The 15,373-nt window shown below is 41.2% G+C and overlaps 1 protein-coding gene across 1 annotated transcript in view; it reads left to right on the top strand.

Annotated features, from left to right (window-relative positions):
* TRABD2A (TraB domain containing 2A) overlaps nt 1-15,373 on the top strand; it is a 231,706-nt gene that overhangs the window by 45,897 nt on the left and 170,436 nt on the right. The window contains exon 2 of the mRNA XM_077281020.1: nt 7,896-8,456. Within this exon, the coding sequence (XP_077137135.1) occupies nt 7,896-8,456 (561 nt within the window). The remainder of the gene's footprint in view (nt 1-7,895; nt 8,457-15,373) is intronic.

Below are 15,373 nucleotides of genomic sequence, written 5' to 3'. Positions count from 1 at the left end.
CTACCCTCTCCTAGTGTATCCTCACCTATCCCCTGTAGACTATGACTCCTCGCGGGCAGGGGCCTCTCTCCTCCTGTACTTGTGTGTGCCATGCATTGCTCATGTTTATTGTACTTGTCTATGTATGCCCTTTTTCACATGTAAAGCACCATGGAATAAATGGTTCTCTAATAAATGAATAATAATAATAATAATAATAATAATAATAATAATATTGAAAATTAGCTCTGAAAACCCCTTTACCTAAATTTTTTGTGCAAACTCTAGATAATATAGTTATATGATTAACAATGTATCTAAAATTTAAATAAGAAAGTGGCTGAAAACATCAATATTTGGCATAGAACCTGACGATTGGGGAGAATTGATAAGGGATTGATATGAATAATAATTTCTGTACAGTAATATAGAAATATGATTTCACAATATAAGTAACAACAAAAAGAAGCAACTATAATTCAGATCTTGCAGAGGCGATAGAGACTTTTCTAGGCGTGTACTTATATTTGAATTGACTGTGATATGTGACATTGTTATGTGAAATTGATATGCATATAGCGTTTTTATATATGCACTATCTGAGTATGCACACAAGTTTTTAAGTAGTTTTTTGGACCAGGTCTGTTACAAAGACCACTAGAAAAGTTGCCAAAAAACCTTAAAACACTCTTCCTATTTATTTCTATGGAAAAAAACACTTTGCTGTTCATATTTTCATTCTATTGAGCATTTTTCCTCTGATTTAGGTTTGAAAAATACCTAGTGGGAAAAAAAGAAAGTGCGTGTCACTTCTTGGAACCAACTTCCGATGGAAAATAAAAACCACCAAACTAGGCACTGTTCAATCAAACGGATGGAAAAAAAAACACAGGAGAAAAAAACGAATTCAAAATGCTTGAAAAACTTGAAATCTGTTTCAGCAAACGGTATAGAAAACAAAAAACTCTGCAAAGAAGGCACATTTCTTCAAATTGTTACTACTAAAAAAACATATTTTTGACCACCACAAAAAACCTCTGCATGCATATACCCTAACTGACCATATAATAGTCAAGCCAGCAAGTTCCTTCTGGAAAACAATTATTATAGGACACATTCTCCTCTTTCTCGCCCAAGATGATTGTCCCTCACTGTTTTCTACAAAGTATTTAGTGATGGAGGACATGTTGTGAGGTTGATGGAGATTAGTGTGAATGGATGCTTAGTATTTTATAAAAATGGATAACCCATTCCAAGATGACATATTTACATTAATTTTTTCCTAATTCTATATACCATTACTTTTATCTGCTGCACATTATTTACAGAGAATGGTACAGATGGATAGAACATCATCATATATAACTAGCAGCGATATAGCATCTTAGTTCTACAGCAGAAGACATCAAGAAAGAAATGCTATCACAAAGAGTGATGGAAGAATCTCTGCTACAGTAACATAGTAGCTGTCTTGTGATATGGATGGGATTTATGTACCCACCAGGCAGGTTCTACTGTAGCTTCCCAATGTGGCTGAAAGAAATGCTGGCTTGTTCCATTGTGTTTCGTAATTAGTTAGTTTGCATGCCAATGGACCCCTGCCATGCTTGGGGACTGTGAAGGTAATGCCATGCTTAATCTGAATATCTCCTGAATTTCCTTTACTAAACTTGAATCTTGAAATAATAAATTAGGCTGCAGCGCTAGTAACAAAATGCAATAGGACTGCTGTCCCAAAATAGTCCAGGGGCTGGCACTTACTTTTGAGTGCCCGGAAATGTGATTGCCCAAATTGTCCGTTGGTCTAGATGGAAGTTACATCTTCAGATATAGTCTTCCATCTACACCATAACTTCAGTCCTCAAGAGCCACCAACAGGTCATGTATTCAGGATTTCCTTAGTATTGCACAGGTGATGGAATTATTGCATGTGCAGGTGATGCAATTATCTCCTGGATAATACTAAGGAAATTCTGAAAACATGACCTGTTGGTGGCGCTGGAGGACCGGAGTTGGGGAACACTGATCTAGACCAACGGACGATTTGGGCAACCACATTTTCGGGCACTCAAAAGTAAGTGCCACCCCCTGGACTATTTGGGACAGCAGTCCTATTGCATTTTGTCACTAGCACAGCAGCCTAATGTATTACTTATTATTTATATGGTGACAGCTATTTCATGCAGAGTTGCACACTTCATCTGCTGGGTTGCCAGCGGCTTTTAACATAAACATTTTGAGTTTAGCGCCGATGTGATTTTTATCTTTTAAAACTTGAATCTTTGTTTTCTTTGTGCACAACTGATTTTATGAACTTGTTTCTTTAGTGATACATCATCTAGTGCATCGAACTAATTGGATACTAGGCAGGTTGTCGAAAACTTTTTCAGACATAAAAAAGCAAATGCAGCTAAATGTAAAAAGGAAGCTGACAAGCAATCAAAATCCAACTTTCAATAGTCCGGTGTTTAATAATAACACTCCTAAATCATTGTATAATGATTAATGAACATGTAACGAATATAAACATTTCCCATCAAAGTTTACTTTTGAGTCAAACTTTTTGTTTTACATTTAATGCCACGACCAACTTCGCCTCGGTTCCTTGTCTATATGTACAGTTGATATAAAACATTATGTATTTGTTGATTTGTATCCATGGTGATGTATAAATGCCGAAATTGTCTTGATTTCAAATGTCATTTTCTAAACTCTTTCATTGTTTGGCTACCTGAATTACCTGTGCATGTGTATAAACATCTGCTAGGTTACAACATTTGGATCCAATTATCCATGAGTGTTCGCAGCTAATCCCTGCAGCTATTGTTGCGGAGATTACATATTTTCATAAAATTGCTTTCAGCTTCGACTTTGAAACCTGTTTTTGCTCACTTTTCTAATTGAACCTTAACCTACACTAGGACTGGATGCTGGAAAGGATTCTCTTAAAGGGGTATTCTCAAGTTTAGAAGTTATCCCTTATCCGTGGGATACAGGATAACTTTTAATTCTTTGGCGGTCTGACCACTGGGACATCCAAAATCCCAGAACTGAGTCTCTTATGAAGCAATGATCGATTATGCACACATCCATTCATTCTTAAAGGGACCGCAGGAGAAAGCGCAGTGCTGCATATGGCTGGTTTGCAGCATTCGCGTTATGAATGAATAGAGTGGCTGTGTGCATGATTGACCATGGTTCCATTCACACAGGCCTGGTTTTTGGGTTTGATGGGTATTCCAGCAATCAGACCCCTGGTAATTGGAAAGTTATCACCTATTCTGTCAATAGAGAATAACTTCCAATCTTGAGACAACATCTTCCTTTACGTTGAATTTACACTGCGTTATTACACCGTGTTCCAAATTATTATACAAATTGGATTTAAGTGTCATAAAGATTTAATTGTTTTGTTTTTCAAATAAACTCATGGATTGTATTGTGTCTCAGGCTCAATGGATCACTGAAATCAACATGTGATAATTGGTTTGCCAAGTGATTCTAATTAAAGGAAAACTACTTAAAAATGATGTTCCACATTATTAAGCAGGCCACAGTTTTCAAGCAATATGGGAAATAAAAAGGATCTCTCTGCTGCTGAAAAGCATCAAATAGTACAATGCCTTGGTGAAGGGATGAAAACATTAGAAATTTCCCGAAACCTTAAGCGTGATCATCGTACTGTTAAGAGATTTGTGGCTGTATCTGAGCACAAATGTGTTTGTGCTGATAAAGGCATAATGAGGAAGATTTCTGCCAGGCAAGTTCATCGGATTAAGAGAGCAGCTGCTAAAAAGCCATTACAAAGCAGCAAACAGATATTTAAAGCTGCTGGTGCCTCTGGAGTCCCTCGAACCTCAAGGTGTAGGCTCCTTCAAAGGCATGCTGTGGTGCATAAACCTACTATTCGGCCACCCTTAAACAGTGTTCACAAGCAGAAATGGTTGCAGTGGGCCCACACATACATGAAGACTAATTTCCAAACAGTCTTGTTTACTGATAAATGTTGAGCAACCCTGGATGGTCCAAATGGATGGAGTAGTGGATGGTTGGTGGATGGCCACCATGTCCCAACTTGGCTTCAACGTCAGCAAGGAGGTGGAGGAGTCATGTTTTGGGCCGGAATCATGGAGAAACAGCTGGTAGGGCCCTTTAATGTTCCCGAAGGTGTGAAAATGACCTCTGCAAAGTATATAGAGTTTCTGACTGACAACTTTCCTCCATGGTATAAAAAGCAGAAATGTGCTTTCAGGAGCAAAATCATCTTCATGCATGACAATGCACCATCTCATGCTGCAAAGAATACATCTGAATCATTGGCTGCTATGGGCATAAAAGGAGATAAACTCATGGTATGGCCACCATCTTCCCCTGACCTCAACCCTATAGAGAGCCTTTGGAGTATCATCAAGCAAACGATCTATGAGGGTGAGAGGCAGTTCACATCAAAACAGCAGCTCTGGGAGGCTATTCTGACTTCATGCAAAGAAATACAAGCAGAAACTCTCCAAAAACTCACAAGTTCAATGGATGCAAGAATTGTGAAGGTGATATCAAAGAAGGGTTCCTATGTTAACATGTAACTTGGCCTGTTGGGATGTTTTGGAGTTAAATAGCTTTTTTGTTCAGTGAATGTGACCTCCTAATGCTGCAAATTCCACAAATGAGCATTTTCAGTTCTTTAAAACATATCAAATGTTTAGAAATTCTACTGTGCCTAATAATTTGGAACAGTGCATTTTAAGTTTTTATTCATTTTGGAGATTATACTGTTTTCATTGGGAGGTTTCTTCAATAAAATTCGATGTATACTCTAATGGGTGATTACTTTTATTAGACTGACTGTCATTTGCACCAACCATTTAGGAAAATCCAATAAAAATGTAATTTGCATAATAATTTGGAACATAGTGTATAAGTAATGAGCGCTTCAACATAAGGGCTTGTGCACACGCTGCGGATTCCATTGCGGAATTTTCCGCAGCAAAATCTGCAGCGTGTGCACATACCCTAATTGTGCAGTCTAAACAGACTACTAATTGAGGGAGGGGGCAGCATAGTGACTCAGTGGTTAGCACTGTAGCCTTTCAGAGTCCCAAGTTCAATGCCCATATCATCAAGAAGTTTGTACGTTTCTACCTGTTTGCGCAGGGTTCCTTCAGGTACTCTGGCTTCCTCCCACACTCCAAAAAATATACCCCTAGGGAATATATATTATGATCCACACTAGGGACAGTGATGATGTCTCTAAAGTGTTGTGGAAATAATAGCACTATATAAATGAGTTACCATATTTTTCAGACTAAAAGGCGAACTGGACTTAAAGACTCACCTAGGTTTTAGAGGAAGAAATTAGAAAAAAACTTTGAAGCAAAAAATGTGGTCAATTCTGTACCAATATCTCCTATCCTGGTCCCCTCAGCTCCATCCTGGTATGCATAGCCTCCTTATCTCCATCCTGGTGTGCATGGCCTCCTCATCCTTACTCTGGTATGCATGGCCTCCTCATCCCTATCCTGGTATGCATGGCTTCCTCATCCCTATCCTGGTATGCATGGCTTCCTCATCCCTATCCTGGTATGCATAGCCCCCTCATCCTTTTCCTGGTATGCATAGCCTCCTCATCCCTATCCTAGTATATGTGGAACCCTTCCCTATCCTGGTATGCATGGCCTCCTCATCCCTACCCTGGTATGCATGCATCTTCATCCCTATCCTGGTATGCATGGCTCCCTCATCCCTATCCTGGTATGCATAGCTCCCTTATCCCTATCCTGGTATGCATAGCCCCCTCATCCTTTTCCTGGTTTTCATAGCCTCCTCATCCCTATCCTAGTATATATGACACCCATCCCTATCCTGGTATGCATGGCTCGCTCATCCCTATCCTGGTATGCATGGCTCGCTCATCCCTATCCTGGTTTGCATGGCTCCCTCATCCCTATCCTGGTATGCATGGCTCCCTCATCCCTATCCTGGTATGCATGGCTCGCTCATCCCTATCCTGGTTTGCATGGCTCCCTCATCCCTATCCTGGTATGCATGGCTCCCTCATCCCTATCCTGGTATGCATGGCTCCCTTATCCCTATCCTGGTATGCATAGCCCCCTCATCCTTTTCCTGGTATGCATGGCCTCCTCATCCCTATCCTAGTATATATATGGCACCCATCCCTATCCTGGTATGCATGGCCCCCTCATCCCTATCCTGTTATGCATGGCCTCCTCATCCCTACCCTGGTATGCATGGCCTCCTCATCCCTATCCTGGTATGCATGGCCTCCTCATCCCCATCCTGGTGTGCATGGCTCCTCATCCCCATCCTGGTCTGCATGGCCTCCTCATCCCTACCCTGGCATGCATAGCCCTTTCATCCCTTTCCTGGTATGCATAGCCTCCTCATCCATATCCTAGTATATATGTCACCCATCCCCATCCTGGTATGCATGGCTCCTCATCCCTATCCTGTTATGCATGGCTCCCTTATCCCACTCCTGGTATGCATGCTCCCTCATCCCTATACTGGTATGTATGGCCCCCTCATCACTATCCTGGCATGTATGGCCCCCTCATCCCTATCCTGGTATGCATGGCCCCCTCATCCCTATCCGGACATGTATGGCCCCCTCATTCCTATCCTGGTATGCATGGTCCTCATACCCATCCTGGTATGCACGGCCTCCTCATCTCTAGCCTGGTATGCATGGCTCCTCATCCCCATCTTGGTATGCACGGCCTCCTCATTCCCGTCCTGGTATGCATGGCCTCCTCATCCCTATCCTGGTATGCATGGCCTCCTCTTCCCTATACTGGTATGCATGGCCTCCTCATCCCTAGCCTGGTAGGCATGGCCCCCTCATCCCTATCCTGGTAGGCTTGGTCCCTCTCATCCCTATCCTCATATGAATGACCCCTCATCCCTAGCCTTCTATGTTTGGCCCCCTCTTCCCTATCCTGGTAGGCATAATTCCCCCCATCTCCATCCTGGTATGTCTGGCTCCTTCCTTTTCCTAGTATGATTGGCCCCTATCCCTTCCTGGTATGCATGGCTCCCATAAAAAAAAAACATAAACCATTAAACTTACCTTCCTGCAATCCCTCGCTGCGTCCGATGTTCCGTGAATATTCATTTCTCTTTAGCACCAGGCACAGAAGTTAGCCGCAACCGCCGGCCCCTGCCTCCTGTGACCCGCTGCTCCGCTGGTGCCACTTCCCCACCTCCCCACCACAGCCAGAGCAGGTACATTCAGACTATAAGACGCATTTTTCTCCACATTTTTGGAGGAAAAAAGTGTGTCTTATAGTCCAAAAAATACAGTAAATAAAGTAATAAAAATAAATAAAAAATCAAACAAAAAGCAAAACGATTGTTCACCCAAAAGATCATTATTCTCATCAGCACATTGTCCATCTGAACTGGAACAACCCAAGGGCCACATGTGGTCCATGGGAAGCAATTTGCCCAGGTTTGGTGTAGAGTGTATCTATTAATATTCATATAAGTGCATATTCAAGACTTTATTCCATAAACTTGAGTGATCTTTGGAAGCTGAAGTTTTGTCTGACCTCAGCCACTACATTGTGAGTTGTCACATTTCTTTTTGGAATAAATTAAACTAAACCAGAGTTCAAAGCATTTCAGACTAATGCAATTAACTTAGTATAATCAGGGATTTCGGTCCTTTATAAATACGCATATGTTAATCATAGAAACTTTTTTAATTGCATTTAAAATCATCGCACGGATTCTATTGATCTTTGATCTTTTCCATTAAGATAATTTAACGCAGTGATGTGATGTGTGATTTTTGAGTGTGCTGCCATGACAAAAAATGGCTGACCCCTTGCTGTGATTTATGATGATTTGATGGAAAAGGAAAAGCTAAAGCTTTGTAAATGCTCTTTTTTATTTTTCAGCAAAGCCATCTGAACTCTTTTCTCTGGACCATCAAACGAGATCCTCCTTCATACTTCTTTGGCACCATTCATGTTCCATACACAAGGGTGTGGGATTTTATCCCAGAAAACTCTAAGAAAGCTTTCCAGCAGAGCAATATTGTGTACTTTGAGTTGGATTTGACAGATCCCTACACAATTTCTGCACTGACCAGTTGCCAGATGCTGCCTCAGGGTGAGAATCTACAAAGTGTTCTTCCTAGGGATATTTATCGCAGACTCAAACGCCATTTGGAATACGTTAAACTCATGATGCCCTCATGGATGACTCCAGATCAAAGAGGGAAAGGTCTTTATGCTGATTATTTATTTAATGCCATTGCTGGAAACTGGGAACGAAAAAGACCTGTATGGGTGATGCTCATGGTGAATTCTTTGACAGAGGTTGACATTAAATCACGAGGAGTGCCAGTATTGGATTTGTATCTTGCTCAGGAAGCAGAGCGCCTTAAAAAGAGAACTGGGGCTGTCGAGAAAGTAGAAGAACAATGTCACCCGCTTAATGGGTTGAATTTTTCACAGGTATGAATTATCCTATATTCACATATTGTATATTGCATCTTTACGATTTTTCCCACAGCCATTGCTTAAAAAGTTGACCAGTTTGGACAACCCAGAGTTTAATAAAGGTCTAGTCAAATTGATGATGGGTGGTCTCACTCATAATCAGCTGTTATTGCCAGGGGGTGCGCTGAGTCTCTCCTGTTAGTCCATATAATAAGTGGTTCTCCAAAGCTGGTCTACATACCACAACTTTTAATAACATTTCTGTATAGAAGTTTACATAAAATATTGGGCAGTTTGAATTTTCCTGGAACCAAGAAGCCACGCACCCTGAACGACAGTTAGTTACAGTTTTTTAAAACTTTTTGTAATTAATACTGTGACATTTTCAATAAATCAAGGTATGTTCTTAATGTGTTCAATTAGATGTAATATGTAAAAAGCTTTTCATTTATGTTAATATATAATAGCACATCAGCAGATACTCCAATGTAGCTCTGTTGTACACTTGCCAAATATATATTACAAAATAGTCCTGCTCATAATCTACAAATTTTGAGTGCCATATCTCATATAAAACATGGATGGAGTTTGGATATACCACTTTAACAGTGTACTATATCTAATATTCTTTCCATTCATGTCCAATCCTTTGTTCTCCTGGGAAATATCTTTCAAACACTGGAGCCATCTAAGTCTTTGGAGAAATTGGGATAGCAGGTTGACAACTCAGCTCTGGGTATTGCCAACATATATATATATATATACTATATATACTATATTTAGTTGTTTTTTTTAGAAAGTCCAAATTTGAAAAAATAGATAGACATATACCCTGCAGCGTTACAACTTAATAGGCCATTCAATGGTCAAGGAATGTTTGCTAATGTCTATGTTCTTACTTCCAGTTTTATGTTTGCAAAATGGTAAGCAGAATATATACCAAGAAAGAAAATAAGTCACAGTTGTCTGACTTTATGGAGTTTCTACCTTTGCATCTATAATTGATCAGTTATACATACTCATTACTTATGTGCAGAACAAAAAGTCTGTCACTTTGCACAAAAGATTGAATATCTCCCAAGTCTTGGTAATTTTATCTACAAAAGAACAGGCCAACATTCACAGATTTCTCACCTTCTAGCCCTGAAAGTTATCAGAGGGTGGAAATCACCAGAAGGTATCTTGTGAAAGGTGACAGCTGTGAAAATATTTGACTGTGAAAAGCCCATCATTGGGACAGATAGGAGCCTATGAGGGGAGGAGGCGATGAGCTGTAGAGGTAACAATAACACAGAACAGAAGGTGGATGATTGAGGAGACAATGGTCACTTGCTATCTAGGAAAAGGTTCCCAGTCAGATTAGTGTTGAGATGCTGTAACAGATCTCCAGTTTCAGCTTTCTTTAATTAATATCCAGTATTAGTTGAATTTTGTTTTAACTTTTTGGGTTGTATCACTACTGATATTGGCTATATTTTTTGAGGCATATTTTTTTGTTTTGATAGAGCATACCATATAATTTCACATGTTAAACATGCTCCCCATGATACTTGTAATAACAGACTAAATTCACCACCTCAGATATAATATGAAAATCATTTTTCTGTTAAATAAATTGTGATAAGTCAATTTTTAAGCTAAAGTTGGACATACATTAACCCCAATGTTTTACATTTTGTTATACTGTTGAAATTTTGATCATAAGGTATATCTTGTTGGCCAAACATAATTATGTGTCTGTCTTTCTCACTGCTGAGTTTAGCACTCACCTTTCCCTCACTATGTGGTTAAAAAGTACATATCGTCTCTAGACTAAGTACACACTCTAAGGCCGGCGTCACACTGGCGAGTTTTACAGACGTATGAGCGCAGAAAATACACCCGTAAAATACACATAACACACGGCCCAATGATTCCCTATGTCCCAGCTCCTATCTGCCGTATTTTACTGATCCGTATTATACGGTCTTGTACGGCCGTACAAAATCGCAGCATGCTGCGTTTGTCACCGTATTGCGCAAAAAAATCGCTAATGAAAGTCTATGGGGGCGAGAAAAATACGGATTACACACGGACCAGCAGTGTGACTTGCGAGAAATATGCAGCAGTGTTCTATAGAAAAGCCGGTAATTCAATTGCCGGCTTTTCCTCTCTCCTTCACAAACCCGACATGATATGAGACATGGTTTACATACAGTAAACCAACTCATATCCCTTTTTTTTTGCATATTCCACACTACTAATGTTAGTAGTGTGTATGTGCAAAATTTGGGCACTGTAGATTGTAAAATAAAGGGTTAAATGGCGGAAAAAATTGGCGTGGGCTCCCGTGCAATTTTCTCCGCCAGAGTGGTAAAGCCAGTGACTGAGGGCAGATATTAATAGCCTAGAGAGGGTCCATGGTTATTGGCCCCCCCTGGCTAAAAACATCTGCCCCCAGCCACCCCAGAAAAGGCACATCTGGAAGATGCGCCTATTCTGGCACTTGGCCTCTCTCTTCCTACTCCCGTCTAGCGGTGGGATATGGGGTAATGAAGGGTTAATGTCACCTTGCTATTGTAAGGTGACATTAAGCCAGATTAATAATGGAGAGGCGTCAATTATGACACCTATCCATTATTAATCCAATAGTACTAAATGGTTAATAAAACACACACACATTATTACAAAGTATTTTAATGAAATAAAGACACATGTTGTTGTAATATTTTATTAGACTCTTAATCCACCTGAAGACCATCGTCCTGAAACAAAGTTAAAAAAACAAACAACAATATTCCATACCTTCTGTCGTTATGTCCCACGATGTAAATCCATCTGAAGGGGTTAAATCATTTTACAGCCAGGAGCTGTGCTAAAGCACTCGCTCCTGCCTGTAAAACCCCGGGTACTGAATGGAAAGCAGGGTGACCTGTAGTTACCTTGAGTTGCGGTGATGCGCCCTCTGCTGGATGTCCTCATGAACTGGAGCCTTGGAAAAGTTCCCACGCTCGAGTTCATATGAGGACAAACAGTGCTCATATTGCAATACAGTGCCCAATCCCATTATTTACCTAAAATAACATCGTCATAGGCATATATGACAGTTAATTTAGTGTACGAGACCTTAGCGGTCTAGTCATGTATTACAATGTGAGCATGGTCAGTATTTCATAGACGTGTGAAATCGACCTGAGCAATGACATATATTTGACCTTTGTTTTACTAAGAATTGTACTTGGTCAGAAGCCTTAATATGGCAAGGTCAAATATGTACTGTAGAGAAAAAAATCTTACAAATCATGATCTGGTAAGGTCAATGGATGAGTGGGTTTCAAAAATCAATTCTACATAGAAATGTGGATGATAATCTGATGGCTCCTGAAAGGCAGAATAGTGATATTTACTGGTAGGCTATGTGCACATGTTCAGGTTTTTTCGCGTTTTTTTTTTTCGCGATAAAAACGCTATAAAAACTCATTAAAAACACATACATTATGCATCCTATCATTTAGAATGCTTTCTGCATGTTTTGTGCACATGGTCCGTTTTTGTCCGCGAAAAAAATGCATAGCAGTAAAAAAAAGCAGCATGTTCATTAATTTTGCGGATTTTCCACGTTTTTCCTGCAATTCTATGCATTTGGGAAAAAACACATAAAAAATGCACAAAAAAACGCGGTAAAATCGCGGTAAAAACGCATGCGGATTTCTGGCAGAAATGTCCGTTTTTTGTCAGGAAAATTTCTGACGTGACGTGTGCACATAGCCTAAAGAAGCTGCATGCAAATGAATGTTTTTATGGCTAATCTTGTCTGAAGAGAAAAACAAGCAATTAGGGAAAAAGGAAGTTTCTGTGAATGTGAAGCCTACTTAGAAAAGATAAGCTTGTGTTAACTGTAGAAAGCCATTAACCATGTTCAACAAAGAGTGTGTATTAAGGTACCGTCACATTAAGCGACGCTGCAGCGATATCGACAACGATGCCGATCGCTGCAGCGTCGCTGTGTGGTCGCTGGAGAGCTGTCACACAGACAGCTCTCCAGCGACCAACGATGCCGAAGTCCCCGGGTAACCAGGGTAAACATCGGGTTACTAAGCGCAGGGCCGCGCTTAGTAACCCGATGTTTACCCTGGTTACCATAGTAAATGTAAAAAAAAAACAGTACATACTCACCTTCTGATGTCCGTCAGGTCCCTGGCTGTCTGCTTCCCGCACTGACTGTGAGCTCCGGCCGGCCGTAAAGTAAAAGCAGAGCACAGCGGTGACGTCACCGCTGTGCTGTGCTTTACGGCCGGTCGGCGCTCACAGTCAGTGCGGGAAGCAGACGGCCAGGGACCTGACAGACATCAGAAGGTGAGTATGTACTGGTTTTTTTTTACATTTACAATGGTAACCAGGGTAAATATCGGGTTACTAAGCGCGGCCCTGCACTTAGTAACCCGATATTTACCCTGGTTACCATTGTAAAACATTGCTGGCATCGTTGCTTTTGCTGTCAAACACGACGATACACGGCGATCTGACGACCAAATAAAGTTCTGGACATTCAGCAACGACCAGCGATGGCACAGCGGGATCCTGATCGCTGCTGCGTGTCAAACACAACGATATCGCTATCCAGGACGCTGCAACGTCACGGATCGCTATCGTTATCGTTGCAAAGTCGTTTAGTGTGAAGGTACCTTTAGATTCTCAGCACCAGAACAGAGAGATGCATCTGGTAGATCTGTTACTTCTTTCATATTGTTTTGATCAATATTCTTTTTATTGGTTGATTTGAATCCAAAAAAGCAGCAAATAAGAAATGAAAAACAAGGATGACAGCAGTCTTGAGAAAACAAACATTTATTCAATGAAGTATAATATTTAGATTAGATTGGTAAATCGTAGTGATGGGCTCACCACTGCTCAATACTCAATCAAGCATTGGGGTCCTTGAGTTTGCTCCTTACTCGAGTATCGTGGGTGCTTGAGTGCCATGCTCGAGTCCCCACCCTGCATATTTCGGGCCTGTTAGACAGCTAATGAATATGCAAGGATTGCTCGCCATGCATGCTAATGCTGAAGCAATGTTGGCTTCTGGCATCACGGTGATTGGCCAGCCGCATCAAGTATTATATAAGAGCAGATGACGCAATGATGAGCACACTGTCATCTGGAAGCAGTTCAGGGAAGGTTGTTATAGGAGGGAGAGCTCATTTTAGAGCAGGCATAGAGGCAGGGTTTAACCCCTTTCCAACGATGGACGTAATAGTACGCCCATTTCAGAATCCTCCAGCACTGAGCCCACATCTTTCCCATAACATGTCAGCTGTTTTGAACAACTGACATGTGCCTCTAACAGCTGCGGGTAGAAACGCAATGCACTCACAGCTGTTAACCTGTTAAATGCCGCTGTCAATCTCTGACAGCGGCATTTAACTCGTGCTTACCGTTAGCGCGCCAGAAATCCTGCCCATCAGTGACCCATCACATGATCGCAGGTCACCAATGGGTTGGCATGACAACCAAAGGTCTCTTGCAGACCTCTGTGGTTGTCATAGCCAGATTGCTATGAGCGCCGCCCGGTGGTTGACGCTCATAGCAAGTGAGCATTTCTGCTACACACAGGCGATCTGATCAGTGCCTGTGTGTAGCACAGATGATCAGACAACTGTAGCTTCTAGTCTCCCATGGAGGAAATGTTTTTAAAAATATTAAAAAAAAAAATAAAAGTTCAAATTACCCCTCTTTTGCCTCATTCAAGATAAAACAGTAAAAAAAAATCAAATATACACATATTTCAATGCACTCAGAATCGCCCAGTCTATCAATATAAAAAAAGAATTAACCCAATTGCTAAACGGCGTAATGAGAAAAAATTCAAAACATCAGAATTACATTTTTTTTTGTCGCCGCTACAGTGCAATAAAGTACAATAAAGTGCAATAACTAGCGATCAAAAGATCGTATCTACACCAAAATGGTATCAATAAAAATGTCAGCTTGGCCAGCAAAAAATAAGTCCTCACCCAGCCTTAGATCATGAAAAATGGAGACGCTACGGGTCTCAGAAAATGGTGCAATTTTTTTCTTTTACCAAAGTTTGGATTTTTTTTTCACCACTTAAATAAAAAAGAACCTAGACATGTTATAAACTAGCAATGATGTGGAGAATCATAATTGCAGGTCCCTTTTTAGCATTCAGTGAATATGGTAAAAAACAAACAAAAAAAACCTGTGGAATTACACTTTTTTTTGCAATTTCACTGCACTTGGATTTTTTTTCCCATTTTCCAGTACACAATATATTAAAACCAATGGCGCGATTCAAAAAGTACAACTGCAGCGCCCCAGAGTCCTGGTCGTTGCAGTACTGTGGCTCCGCCGCTAAGGGGGGCTATGGTACGTCTGATGGCACTGAAGGAGTTCATCTGACCAGGTATCACAGACACCAATACATTTCACAGTCTGGCCTCCAGGGGGAGCTAAGGGTACTATTCATTAGGCCACTCCTCACAGTCTGGTAAAACTGGAGGTTAGGTAGGAAGCGAGACAGAAAGCTGACTGGGTTGGAACCAGGCAACACCTTGTGGCAGAGGGTGTTGTAGGGGAAGATTCAGAGGGGTCCCTGTCAGGGGTGGGATCCTGACAGAGGCCTAGCAACCAGAGAGAACGTTACGGGACCGCGCCTGCACGATATAGCGGCGGTACCCTAAGAAAGGACAAGAAGCGAGGTTTATTGTGCTGAGTGAGAAACGAGATCAACGCAACAAGGAGAATACCAGTAGGAGTCGTGCTGTAAGACGAGGCAACATCCTATTGAGGCGCATAACCGGTGGCCGGAACGCCGAGGAAGTATAGAGCTCCAAGCCAAACTTCAAACCTACGGCAGGACAGTCAGTTACAGGCGGGCTGTCTCACCCAGACCCAGGAAGACACAGGGGGGTAACAACAGGAGTGGGGCGACG

The sequence above is a fragment of the Ranitomeya variabilis genome, chromosome 1 (assembly GCF_051348905.1).
Source record: "Ranitomeya variabilis isolate aRanVar5 chromosome 1, aRanVar5.hap1, whole genome shotgun sequence".
NCBI lineage: Eukaryota > Metazoa > Chordata > Amphibia > Anura > Dendrobatidae > Ranitomeya > Ranitomeya variabilis.
The sequence above is the reverse complement of the archived record's forward strand: the minus strand, read 5'-3'. Positions and strand labels throughout refer to the sequence as shown.